The sequence below is a fragment of the Salvia hispanica genome, chromosome 2, assembly GCF_023119035.1.
Source record: "Salvia hispanica cultivar TCC Black 2014 chromosome 2, UniMelb_Shisp_WGS_1.0, whole genome shotgun sequence".
Lineage (NCBI taxonomy): Eukaryota > Viridiplantae > Streptophyta > Magnoliopsida > Lamiales > Lamiaceae > Salvia > Salvia hispanica.
This window is the reverse complement of record NC_062966.1, coordinates 34,001,021-34,015,268: the sequence shown is the minus strand read 5'-3', so window position 1 is coordinate 34,015,268 and position 14,248 is coordinate 34,001,021. Positions and strand designations below refer to the sequence as shown.

Below are 14,248 nucleotides of genomic sequence, written 5' to 3'. Positions count from 1 at the left end.
CCGCCCCTGGCCTTGCCCTTGCCCCTGCCCCTTGCAGCAGGCTCCGCCTCATCGGGAGTCTCACGGATCGGCAATAGCCCCAACTCCTCAAAAGAGAAAGTCTCGATGCCGGCGGCGTACTGAGTCTCCGGAACAGTACTAGGGGAATCATCGGACAACAAATCTATATACTCCCCTAGGGCGATAGACATATTTCCTAGGTGTCTGAGGGCTCCTGTGCTGCATCGTCCCACCCATCCCCGCCATATTTGGCGTCATACTCCCCATCCCCGAGGCCCCGGGCATCATCCCACCCACCCCCGCCATATTTGGCGTCATACCGCCCATCCCCGCTGCCCCGGGCATCATCCCACCCATCTGACTCATCCAATTGTACATATTGTAGAACATTTGGGGAGTAATCCCCGCCATCTCTGCCATCCCTGCCATTTGGGGATTCATCCCCCCAATTTGGGGATTCATCCCCGCATTAAAGTTTCCCTCCGTTCCGGCGGAAAACGTGGGTGTGTTTGATCCGCTCATGGTGGGAGAGTTCCTATTGTACTCCATTTATAGTAGAAGTGAAACTTGTAGATTAGAGAGAGAAACTTGTCAACAAAAGTGGTGTGAATGAAATGAAGTTCAACGAGCCGTATTTATAGAGTTTTAAATATTTTTTTTTTAACTCGGACGTCCGACCGTGACGTCCGACTGATGCAACAATGGTGGACGTCGTGAGGATATCCGAGGATATCCGACGTCCTAACGGGACGTCCGTGTCCGACCTAAACCTTCACAATGGTGGACGTCCGACCGGGACGTCCGCCGGTGGAGATGCTCTAACTTCATTTACACCACTAAACAACACCTCCTAAATTCCTGTACCCAAAAGAAGTGGGTCTAATATCTTGGGACGGAGGGAGTACTTAGAAATTGAATGCTTTCGACGGTTATCCGTTTTGTGCTTGGCAATCCATGGTTTACTGTGGGGTACAGTACTTGATTTACAAGAGGCGTGTCGTTACTGATCCTTGTATATACTAGGGAAAGGTCCCGTGTTTGGTAGCATTGATAACTCATCTAAGGACGAAATTTCATAAACAAAAGAGAGTAATTTTTGTTCATAAAATTCTAAAGCTGGACGAGTAAAATAGCATTATAAATGTACTCTAATAGCTTTTGCAAATAATCAATTTGGTATTTGTAGGAATCCTGAGATAATAATTTGAAAATCATGCTCACAAATAAATGATAACCCAAAATCCAATGGGCTAATGATTGCCTTGAACTACAGATCATTTAAATTAAAAATAAGTAAGCTCTATATTTTAATAAAATCTACAATTGAGAGAGTGGAACTATCCGAAAATAGTGTAAAGTGTAAACCTATTTGTTACGAAGTAGTATTTAATTTGTTCTGAGACATATTGTGATATTATACCAATGAGGAGGAAATAAACCGAACAAAAACTATACCTAATGAGGAAATAAAAAATAAGAATGAGTAGAAATAAATCCTAGCAAAAAAATGAGTAAGACCATCTTTAACTCTTTTACATGCTTAGGTTGCAAGTAATTTAGATACCAATCTACCCAATGTATACTTAACTTGGAGACAAGCCTAGTATCCTCATACGTTACAAACACCTCATTTTCTATCATACCATTTGTTTGCTTCACAACTCAAATTATTTTTCATCTTCTTCACTAAGTTTGGTTTTGGAGAGTAATGCCATCTTTGTACCACAACTTCAGCAAGGAGGCATTCTACTTGTTTATGTAAGTTTCGTCGTCCTATTTTGTTTCATAGGCCAAATATTTGAATTTCATGAGGAAAAATCGGTGTTCAGATTCTTATATTGACCTCGTCTTCGTAACTAATTCACGAGTATTACCAACGTAAAAGTTATAGATATGTAATTGCCGTATTGAATTTTGAGTACTACTTGTACAAATTACCAATATATTTATTTGACTAATGGAGCGAAAGAGGAGTTAATAATCAACTGTTGTAATTTTTTCTGGATTAAATATGAAACTTATATTACTAGTAATGAATTAGGAATTGATCATCATTCTTAGTCAGTTTATTTTTTGAAAGATCTTAGTTTGCATACTTATTTAATTAGGTCCAGTGCAAAAAAAACTATGGAATAAAAAGTACAGTACTCCATCACCAGAATTGCTTGCAGAGGCAGGATATAGAAAGAATGGAGTCAAAACCAACTTGAATTAAAACGGAAGATAATTAACAATTTGGGAAAGTTTTATCATCAACAATAATTGACGCTGAAATCATTAAAATTCAAGTCACAAACTATAATCAAACAAAATACACGGACATAGAATGTCTATAATAAGTGTTATCTTGCATGTCAGGTGAACTTTGGGTATATTTGTCGACTTCTTCACTTTTTGGCTTGAAATAAAAAGTCCTCATAGTATAGAGAGAAGAGTAAGTCATGATTAACATTTATCATAAAAATAGAATTAAAAAACAAAGCAAAAAATCATAAATTTGAAATAATCCTTTCTTAAAAAAGAAAATTCAATCATTCCCAATTAATAATCTTACAACGACACTGAAAAATATAAAACTATTTAAAGCAGAAAATATTGAAATACTCTATCGTCAGAAGCCTTTAAATACTCTCATTTTGAAATGTCAGTCATTTTACTCTTAGAACTATATAAATAATTCAAAAATTTGAGTAATTCATATTTTTATTAAAATATACTACTGGGTATAAAAATGAAATAAATTTTTTAACAATACTAATGAGACAAGTAATGTTGATAAAGGGAATACTAATATTAATTTTGGTTGTAATTAATTATGACATGAAATGTGGCTTGTTCTCATTCAACGCCGCGTTCGCAGGTAGGACCCATCCGCACTCTGACGTAACTAAACCGCAATTTCCCGAAACTTAGCTCGACTGACAATCCAGCCCCTCAACTTCCCTCGAATCATATAAATAACCCATCAATCAAATGATGAAGAAGATCAAACGAAGAGTCAAAACCGTTATTACGAAGCCTTTCAACAAGAAAAAGCCACCGAAAAAGCCGCCACCGCCTCCTCCTTCCCCATCGCCGCCGCCCATGTCGCCGCCTCCGCCCTCCCCCGCCGCTTCCCGCCCCTTCATCTTCCCCAAAACCCAATCCTCCGTCCTCCCCGACCCCTCCCCATTCTTCGCCCCCCACCTCCTCGCCGCCCCCCTCCCCACCAATTCCTTCTTCCAGAACTTCACCCTCAAAAATGGCGATCAGCCTGAATACATCCATCCCTACCTCATCAAATCGTCGCAATCCTCTCTCACAATCTGCTACCCCTCTCTGTTCAAAAATCCCGCCTTCATCTACCAAGTATTCATCGCCGATTTGACCGTTTCCACGCTCAACAACCCAAACCCTAGCTCGACTCATGTGATCTCCTCTTTCTCCGATCTCAGCGTCACTCTCGATTTCCCCTCCAACAATCTGAGATTCTTCCTCGCTCGAGGTAGTCCGTATTTGACCTGCACTGTGGCGACACCAGTGTCCCTCTCGATTTCCACCATTCACGCCGTTCTCGAGCTCACTCCCAACAGCTCATGCACTAGATACAAAATTAGGTTGAATAACAATCAGACGTGGCTGCTCTACGCCTCGTCGCCGATTAATCTGAGCCACGACATCAACACGATCACTTCTACTGTGTTCTCCGGCGTGATTCGGATTGCGGCATTGCCGGTAGATTCCCCCAAATTTGAGTCGACTCTGGACCAATTCAGCTCATGCTACGCCGTGAGAGGCGATGCCGTGTTCACAAAGCCCTTCTCTTTGGATTACAGATGGGAGAAGAGAGGTTGGGGGGATTTATTGATGCTAGCGCATCCTCTCCATCTCAGGCTTCTCTCGGATACCGATTGCTCTGTTTCTGTGCTAGAAGATTTCAAATACGACAGCATCGATGGGGAGCTGGTTGGTGTAGTTGGAGATTCTTGGAGTTTGAAGACCGATCCTGTATCCGTAACCTGGCATTCGATCAAAGGGGTTGAGGAGAGCTCGTGCTCTGAAATCATCGAAGCTCTTATCAATGATGTGCAGGCATTGGATGCTGGTGCAGTGACGACGCCCTCGTCTTACTTCTACGCGAAATTAGTGGCTAGAGCAGCAAGGCTAGCATTAATAGCTGAAGAAGTGTCCTACGCCGATGTGATACCGGCAATCAAGCAGTTTTTGAAGCAGACGATCGAGCCGTGGCTAGAGGGGACCTTCGGGCCTAATGGATTCCTCTATGATGCGAAATGGGGAGGCATTGTGACAAAACAAGGGTCGTTGGATTCGGGTGCTGATTTCGGTTTTGGAGTCTACAATGATCACCATTACCATCTTGGATACTTTGTGTATGGGATTGCTGTGTTGGCCAAGATTGACTCTGCTTGGGGGAGGAAGTACAGGGCGCAGGCTTACGCGTTGATGGCGGATTACATGAACCTGAGCAGGCGGGAGAACTCAAACTACACACGGCTGAGATGCTTCGATCTGTGGAAGCTGCATTCTTGGGCAGGAGGGCTGACAGAGTTTGCAGACGGGCGCAATCAAGAGAGCACGAGCGAGGCTGTGAATGCATACTACTCTGCAGCTCTGATGGGGCTGGCCTATGGGGACAGCCACCTCGTGTGGATTGGTTCGACTATATCAGCTTTGGAGATTCTTGCTGCAGAGACATGGTGGCATGTGAAGGAGGATGGGAAGAGTTTGTATCCAGCTGAGTTTGCTAGAGATAATAGAGTTGTTGGAGTGTTGTGGGCTAGTAAAAGGGATAGTGGGCTGTGGTTTGCTCCTGCTGAGTGGAAGGAGTGTAGGCTGGGGATTCAGCTGCTGCCTTTGCTTCCCATTAGTGAGGCACTTTTCTCCGATGCTGGTTTCGTGAGGAAGCTCGTGGAGTGGACCATGCCAGCGTTGGCGAGGGAGGGGGTCGGAGAGGGGTGGAAAGGGTTCGTGTATGCGTTGCAAGGGATGTACGACAAGGGAGGTGCGGTGGCGAACGTTAGGAGCTTGAAGGGGTATGATGATGGGAATTCTCTCACCAATCTGCTGTGGTGGATCCATAGCAGGGACCAGCAGCCAGAGGAGTGTGACAGATTGTGTTGGTTTCGACATTATAGTCATTGAGAGTGTATGATCGATGTTGAGGATCAAACATTCATGGTTGAAAAAATGGTGTCTTTGGCTTGATTCATCCCTGCTGCAGTGGATGTTTGTTATTGTAACTATTGTTTTGAAATAGTAATCAAGTATCATTTGGGTTGCTATCAAGCGGCTATGTGCTTTATTTAAGTGAGAATGTTGTAATGATTTTATTTGGAACATGATTTAGGGAATTGGGTGTTAATTTTCAGCATTTAAAAACGTGTTTGTTCATCATGCCCACATTTTTCTTCCTTTTTATGAAAGAAACATGTGATAAATTGTTGAATAAAATTAAAACTTGAGGGCTCGATAATAAAAGGATAAGGGTACATTAGTTTAAGTGCTTAATAAAACAAGATTTAAATAATTCTAGAGCCTGCATGCTTCAAAAGGATTACATGTCTTGTATGCCAGCGTTGGCGAGGGAGGGGTGGAAGAGGTTCGTGTATGCGTTGCAAGGGATGTACAACAAGGGAGGCGCGGTGGCAATTGATAGGAGCTTGAAGAGGTATGATGATGGGAATTCGCTCACCAATCTGGATTGGATGTTTGTAACTTTTGTTGAATGAGAATGGTGTCTTTATTTAACGAATAAGATGTTTATAGTTATAGTCTATTGTTATAATGGGCTTGTGTTTATCATGAAAATGTTCATTTTGAGCATTTAAAAATGCATTTGTAATTCATGCATGCTCACAATTTTCTTCCTTTTTATGAAAGTGCCATGTGGATGTGGTAAATTGTTGAACAAGATTGAATTTGAGTGCTCGATAGTAAAAAGATGAGGGTACATCAGTTTAAGTGCTCAAGACAATTTCATAATTCTAGAGCCAAAATGTGCGTGCTCCAAAAGCATTACATTACATGTCTTTCTTTTGTACCCTTTATAGTTTATTTTGCTAAGTTGCATAGTTCCTTGATCTTGATCTTGTGTCAACTAGTGGTACATGATTTGATTCATATCTTTCTTATTTTAGAACACTCTTCTTAAATGACGAATTACGCACACTTTTGTCGATACCTATTTCAAAGCTATTGGAGATTATTACTAGACATGGCCAAACCAAACCGGCCCACCGGTTAACCGCCGGTTGTGAACCGGCGGTTCGGAATCGGAACCGGAACCGGACGACAGTTCCGGTTCGAAATCCTATTACGGTTCGACATACGGTTCGGTTACGGTTCAACAAAATTCGAAACCGGAACCGGCGGTTAACCGCCGGTTCGCCGGAAATAAATGGTCATCGCCGGTAGGTTCGTAGGGTTGCAGGGGTAGGGTCGGAAAAGGACGGTTAACCGCCGGTTTTCGGTCAGAAACCGGCGGTTCGTGTCGGAAAACCGGCGGTTTCTGACACAAAACCGCCGGTTGGGGGGTAGGGTTGCAGGCGTAGGGCGTAGGGTTGCAGCGTAGGCCTGAAAAGGTGTCGGAAACCGCCGGTTTCTGACCAAAAACCGGCGGTTCCGACCGTTTTCAAAATTTGAATTTCAAAATTTAAATTTAAGTTGAGCTCAAGTCCTTTTCCTTTTTTTTCCTTTTTTTTTCTAATTGTTTCAACTTTACTTTTAATATATTTTTTTTAAATTGTAATTTTGTATCTATATTTTAAATTCAAGTGTATAGTTGTATACTTGTATTGTTGTATTTTGTAACTTGTAAGTTGTAACTTGTAATTGTATTGTAGAAATTTACATTCAAAGTTTCAAATCAACAAAATTGCAATTCTTTATCGTTATCAATTTCTCTTTGAATTGTACTATAGAATTTAGAAGTAATAACTATAAGATTAAAAAAAAAAAAAAAAAAAAAACCAGAACTGAACCGGAACCGGCGAAAAACCGGCGGTTATTAACCGGAACCGGAACCGCCGTGACCGCCGGTTAAACCGGAACCGGAACCGTCATAGCCGGGCCGGTTACGGTTCAAGCATGTCATGAACCGGAACCGGCGGTTTTACGAACCGTGGCCACGTCTAATTATTACTATGCTCAAAATATCTGTCAATTGATCTTCAAAATAATCTAGGGTAATTTCACTATCCTTTCGATTTTTTTGATGAAATGTAGATCTCATTCGACATGTTTGGTTAGATCGTGTTAGACTAGTGATGCATTTTTTATTAACACTAAATAAGTCTGCAAGTATACATAGTATATATAGTATAGTTAAAGGTCAGTACCGGATATCGAACACAGGAAAAACAATCACAGATTGACTACCTCCTACTAAGCCTCTAACACTATTTGGAGAACCGAAGAATTTGAAAATTTGGAAAATAAAAACAATTGAAAGCAAATAAACAACTAATTGCCAACAAAACACATAAATAAAATATAAGAGATAAGGAAATTCCAGGGATGTGCGTTCATAGTTATGGTTATACAAATTCCTATTACAATACCCTAGCACAGTTCTTATTTCAGTAGAACGAGTCGCCTAGTTTATGCTCATGCGATACAAACGTAGATTACTGCCACTAGGGTTGTCAATCCTAGATCCGTAACTCCTAAAAGCTCCTAAGACTCTTGAAAAATCTTCACTCTCAATTAACAGTGCCGTTTTAAGGGAAGATAATTATAGTGTCTACTAAGTGGACCTAACTCGTCAATCTCCTATAATGATTATGTAGCAAGTTATATTAAATCATCACAGAATGAGTTAGTGGAAAGTGAGACCCTTTTTTATATATTAGTTTTATAATCAAATGTGGGGAGAGTGAGTTAGTGAAAAGTGCGATCAACCTATCAATTATAGTAAAAGTGAACCGGGACTCTTAATGGCGGACGAACTAAAATGATCAACCGAGACTACTAATGGCGAACGGAAGGAGTATCTCACAATCTGGACAATAACTTCAAGTGATGGACTTGTGATTGGTGCATGCAATTAGGATTTAATTAGAATCTCATAAAATGAGAGAACAACTATTTGTGCGGATAACAGTCAAAGATTGCACTATCTAAAAATCTAGTGTAACATTCGAAACAAGCACATCAACACTCACTGATGCACTATTCATTAGCACTATAAATACATGCAAGTATACAGAGTAGGAATATTATAGCTAAATGTTAGTACCGGATATCGATCACGGGGAAAACAATCACAGACTAACTATTTCTACTAAGCTTCTTTCACTATTTGGAAAACCGAAAGTTTTTTGGAATTTTTAAAAACTAAAAATAATTTGAAAGCAAATAAAAAACTAATTGCAAATAATTAAAACAGGTAAAATATGAGAGATAAGAGAATTTCAGGGATGTGCGTTCATAGTTATGGTTATACAAATTCCAACTACAACACCCTAGCACAGTTTATACTTCGATAGAACAAGTCACATAAGTTTTGCTCATGCGGAACAAGTGTAGATTACTAACACTAGGGTTGTTGATAAGGCTAATTTCATGCATCGGTTATATAGTGAAAAACACTACATTTTGCTGGGTCTAACACAGTTTCTAAGCCAGGTGTGTGACAGAATCGCTAGATCCAGGAGATGTTGGAGGAAACAGTCTAGCGAAGAAATGAAGGAGAAGTGAGCAGAACTTAAGGAAAAGAAGGCTAGAAGAAGGGAGTCAATAGCTGAGGGCAACGAAGTCTATCTATAACTCGCTGGGCCCCACTTCAACGCCTATAAATAGAGGAGCATGCAACACACAAGATACCACTTCTTTTTCGTTTACTCTTAGCTCACACACAACACACACTTGGGAAATGGGAGTTCTGGGGTAGTTTTAGGTTTCAAGGGGTCAATTCTTCAGAGAAATTCCGTCGTAACACCGTCCGCGTGAGGGCGAAGATACAATCTATTTACTTTCAGTTCTTTTGCACTCTATTTCGTTCGAACTTCACTTTTGGAAGTCGATTTGGCTGTTGATGTTACCGATTATCTATGCATTTCTTAGTTTTCGTTATATTTGTGTTATTTCGTGTTGATCTACGTTGATCCTGCTGTTAAGAGTTTTTATTTCGGCGAGTTGCATGTTGATCTCTGTTTCTGTCATTTTGGTGCTCGATCTGGGAATTTGGCTGTAGATCTGCGGTGTTGTTGTTGATCGGAGGTTGTTGGTTGAATCTGAAGTTATGAAATGTTTTTTTGCTGGAGTTTGTGTCGGATGCTTGGATCCGGAGTGGATTTAGCGTCCGAGGTTGGATTTGAACAGGGGAAGTCAAGTTATGCATGGATTTTGGGTTTTCTGTTTGCTTTCTGTTTTGCTTCGTCTAGCATCCGTAGATCTGTTTGGTTCTTAATTGTTCTTCATTAAATCGTTAAAATCCAGTCTGCTCTGTTTCGATTTCGCTCATGCTGTTTCTTCTGAGTTTTTATGCAAATTGGTTGGAGAAGATGATGTCGCTGTCAGTTAATACCCGAGTTAGTTGTTTTTCTAGCTTTTCGTCCGTACTCTGCCTTTTCAGTTATGGTCCCCACCGTCAGTTTATTTCCCAGATCTAGGTAATTAGAATAGTTTCTCAGATCTAGTGATTGTTTCGGTTCTAGTTTACGTGCATGCTTTTGTTGTTTCGCCTAGATCTAGCTGTTAGCGTAGCAGTTTAAAATCCCAAGTTTAAGTTTAATTTCCTCAACCCAAAAAAATGCGTGGCAGCAGCCAACCCAAAAACAATTTCCAAATCCTTGAGCATGATTATTACGCATCCATCTCTGTGGGATCGATCCCTACTTCCCTGTGCTAGGTTTTAGTAAAGTGGTTGAGGGTTTTTGAAGAAGTGCTCTCGTGTGTCCGACGACCAGCGAGTTCCTAAACCGTGTGATCTAGCAGATTTGCTGGACCTAGGAAACCTGTTATTTCTTTCTGTGCACACAGTGACTACCCACATACCAGTTGTGTCCTCTTCAGTTGTCAATCCTAGATCCGTAACTCCCAAAAGCTTCTAAGACCCTTATAAAATCCTCACTCTCAATTAACAATGTCATTTTAAGGGAAACTAATTGTAGTGTCTACTAAGTGGACCTAACTCACCAACCTCATCTCATGATTATGTAGCAAGTTATGTTAAATCATCACCGAATGTGTCACTCAAACGTGAAGTATTATCCAACAACTTAGGGAAGAAACGAAGTAAAAACAAAACGGATATTAAATAGAAAACGAAATTGTATAACCAAAGTCGTTACTAACACATCCCTAGAATCCTATGAATTTAGTTGCACATAATTGAATAAGCTAAAAACATAGATTGTAGGGAAAACAACGTGAACATAAGAACTAAAGCAATAAAACCCAAAGGTTGAATCCTTGTAGCTTTGATCTTCTCTTGATTTCTTCTTCAAACTCTTGCACAATGAAGAACTATCAAATTTATTCTCTAGAATTAAGTGGCAAAATGAAGATCCTTAAGGAAGAGGTTTGAGGGAGTATATATAGAGGTATTTTCAAGCAGCAGTAAATAAGATAAAAGATTACTAAGTTTGGTAAATCTTGAGGAGAAAGTAGGTCAATTCTGTGCGCCGCATTTTTGCAGCGGGTCACTTCACCTTGGCCAGTGGTCGCTGCACGTTGATCTGTGGCCTCTGCCTCTTGGATAGCGGTCGCTACACTGTGTTGCAGCGGTCGCTGTGCAGAATCCCTTAGCTTCGGAAACTCTCGGAGCGGTCGCTGTGAATAATCCCTTAGCTTCGGAAACTCTCGGAGCGGTCGCTGTGAATAATCCCTTAGCTTCGGAAACTCTCGGAGCGGTCGCTGGGTGTCTTCTTTGTTTCAGCACAACTTTCTCCGGAGCGGACCGCTATTGGCTAAGCGGTCGTTGGGCCTCAGCGACTGCTGTATGGGTTGCAGCAGACTGATGGGCGTCTCGAATGCTCCAGATTTCCAACTTCGACTTTTTGCTATCTTTTAGACTCAAATATGCACATTTCATAAAACACGTCAAAATACCAAAATAGATAAAATGTGCAAAATATGGACATGAATTGTGATTTGACATTAAAAACAGACCAAATAAAGGCCTTAAAACAGGTGCAAAATCCGAGTGTATCACTCGCTTCCGCCACATCATAGAATGCGTTGCAAATCAGGAGGTTCAAATGAAGTACGTGAAATCAATCGCAAGATTAAGTTGCCAAAATATTTTTATAAAGCTACTCAGGTACAGGGGTGTATCTACCCTTTGTTTAGATGGGGCAATTGCCCCTCCTTACCCCCACAAATCCTTCTATATTTTGGTACAAATTTTCAAATATATATCAACTTCTTCACTAAATGCCCCCTTATTACAATTCATAAAATTACTCTGGATGTAATTTTGCCCCCTTTGGCATGATTTTCTGGCTACGCCCCTGCTCAGGTACGAAGATTTTATCAAGATTGTGGAATAAATGAAATAAACTTGATTTTTGTAGTTGAATTATCTTGATATTATATGGTACAAATATCTAATATTCTCTCTTCGTCCCAGTTTAGGAGTCCTGGTTTTCCATTTTAGTCTCTCAGTCTCAGTTATAATATTCCCTAAATGCTAATAGGCCCCCCACATTACTAACATCATTCCATCAAATTTTGTTATAAAACTAATATATAAATATGATACTCACATTCCACTATTTTTTTCACCATTTTTCTTTTACATTTTTTAAAACTCGTTTCGAACTCAATTGGGACTCCCAAAGTGGGACGGAGGGAGTATTCAAATTTAGATGTATTAGAATTCTCTAGAATTAGGCATTATAATATCTATATACTACTTTTTAGAAGAACTATCTAAATATAGAATTCTATATAATAAAATATCTAGAATTCTAAAATAAGTAAGGAATATCTATAAATATGACCGAGTTGTATCATTGTGTATAAATTGAGAAGTTGAAAACAAATGCCTTTCTTAGTTAGGTTACATCACCAACCTCTCCTAAATTATGTGTAGTTTTAGGTAATTTATATCATTAATAGAGGCTTTTATGTATAAAATTTGGATAAATTTAAAATTTTAAAAGATAAAAATATTTAAAAGTTAAATTTAATATGTGCTTTAACCCCTTTATAGGTCGTTGATCAATTTGTCATATAATCCACTAATTGTCTTCTCAAATATTTCTTTCAAATTAAATCATTCATTCCACGTGTATCTCATATTCCAACATCCACCGTCGCATCTCTTAGCCTTAGCGCCGCCACCACCAAGCCCCCATGTTCTCGTTGCGTCTCTCAGCCGTTGCGTCTGGCGGCGCTACCACCAGGGCACCCAGGTTCTCGCCTACACAGTGGACACCATGCCCAAGTTAATTGACACGACTTTATGGTGGAGTCACCACCCATTCCACGCACAATTTCGAGCTCTCTAGGCGCTGCCGATTCTCCAGATTCCACATCCGGCGCTACTGATGCCCCAAATACCATAGCCGTCGCCGCCAATGCAAGGACGGCGAAGCGCCCAAGAATTGGGTAATGATTTTTTCTGCATGTTTTAGACTTTGAAGGCTTGAAATACGTAAAATTGAGATGACATTTCTTGAATAGTTAATGTCACGTGTACATTCATGTTGATTTCAATGTTTCAATTTTAATACGTATAAGAGGCGGTCAAAAAAGCCATCCGTGGTCATTTCAAAGGAGACAAACGCATATGGGCAAAATTTGGCACTCGTCACCCAAATGATGAGTTCATGTGCAACCTTGTGACCCTTCTCACGCGGACAAACGTGGTTGAAATAGTTTGAATAAACTAAACCCTACCTGAGTACGTCGAATTAAATGTCGATTTAAAGATACATATGAATTACATTTGGGTTTATATTGTTGGAAGAAGCGGCCTTAATTGCATGGGCAATATCGATGTTGATGCCACGAAGATGGCGATCAGAATGCCTAAAAGAATGGCATTATAAATGTATCGTGATTCAAAAGATTTAGATGCAATTATTCTTTATATGAATTCATCATCCACTAAATTCAATACCAACTGCTTTCACGGCCCACCAAAATATACCAAGTAATTGACCTATTTTGAAATAACCCATAAATCAATCGGCCCAATAAATTTTCCTTTCTAGAAGATAATTAATCCTTATTTCCTCTCTACTCACTTTCAATAACAATAAAATGGTCTTCAGAGATGTAATTAAATTGCTAATGTATCAAGTTTAAATTTCGGCAATAATAGTGTGAAATTTTCATCTATTATAATGGCTCCTTGTGTGCAAAGGTATAAGACCATTTCTTTAAGAAACATAGTAGTATAATTTATCGTGATTTTTCCATCGCTACTTTATCGAGTTAGGGTGAGACCGCTTCTTTAAGGAACATAATGAGATTTATCATGTTTTACCTCTCACTACATCATCGGGCTAGGGAGTGGGACCATGTGGCGCGGGATTCATCTTTTTGTACTACTCCCTCCATCCCGGCTAAGATGACACATTGCTTAGCCGGCACGGGATTTTAGGAGTTATTGGTTAAAGTGTTTAATTGGAGAGAGAGAAGGTGAGTGTAAATATTAAAGTAGAGAGATAAAGAGATAGATGAATATTTTAATAGGAGTGAGAAAAAGTGGTTGAGTGTATTAATTGGGGAGATAATGTTACTAAAAAAGGAAATGTATCATCTTAGTTGGGACAAACTAAAAAGGAAAACGTGTCATCTTAAGCGGGACGGAGGGAGTATTAGTTTTTTAATAAAATATGAGTGAAGTGAGTTTGTGGATGTGTGTCAACTTACTAAAAATGATAAAAGTAAGATGAGATACTTTCTCCGTCTCAGTTTAAGAGTCACATTTTGCCATAAAAGTCTGTCCCAAATTTAAGAGTTACATTTAGAATTTTTCATATTATAAAATTTCATCTCATTATTCAACAAAATTACACTCAAATGTCATTATCTACATAAAAAAATGAAACCTCTTTTAAATCTAAAAAGTCAAACCATTTCACTTTCCACCAACTCACTTCATTTATTACACACTCTATCTATTATTAAAATCTGCGTCATAACTAATTCTAACTCCTAATATGTAACGGAGGGAGTACTTATTTATTAGTGGACGAACAAATAAGGAAAAATGGAATATCTATCAATATATAAAGTGTCAGTTTTTTGGCATGCCACGTGGCACTCTTTTTGGCGGGAAACATCGTAAAAT

General features: G+C 39.6%; 1 protein-coding gene across 1 annotated transcript; it reads left to right on the top strand.

The window, feature by feature from the left end:
• The first annotated feature begins 1,649 nt into the window (after nucleotides 1–1,649).
• Nucleotides 1,650–5,379, top strand: LOC125204711 (probable endo-1,3(4)-beta-glucanase ARB_01444). Its single transcript, XM_048103427.1, has 2 exons — nucleotides 1,650–1,758; nucleotides 2,861–5,379. Exon 2 carries the CDS (start codon nucleotides 2,974–2,976, stop codon nucleotides 5,140–5,142), a length of 2,169 nt encoding a protein of 722 aa, XP_047959384.1. The 5' UTR covers nucleotides 1,650–1,758; nucleotides 2,861–2,973; the 3' UTR covers nucleotides 5,143–5,379.
• Nucleotides 5,380–14,248: the final 8,869 nt, after the last annotated feature.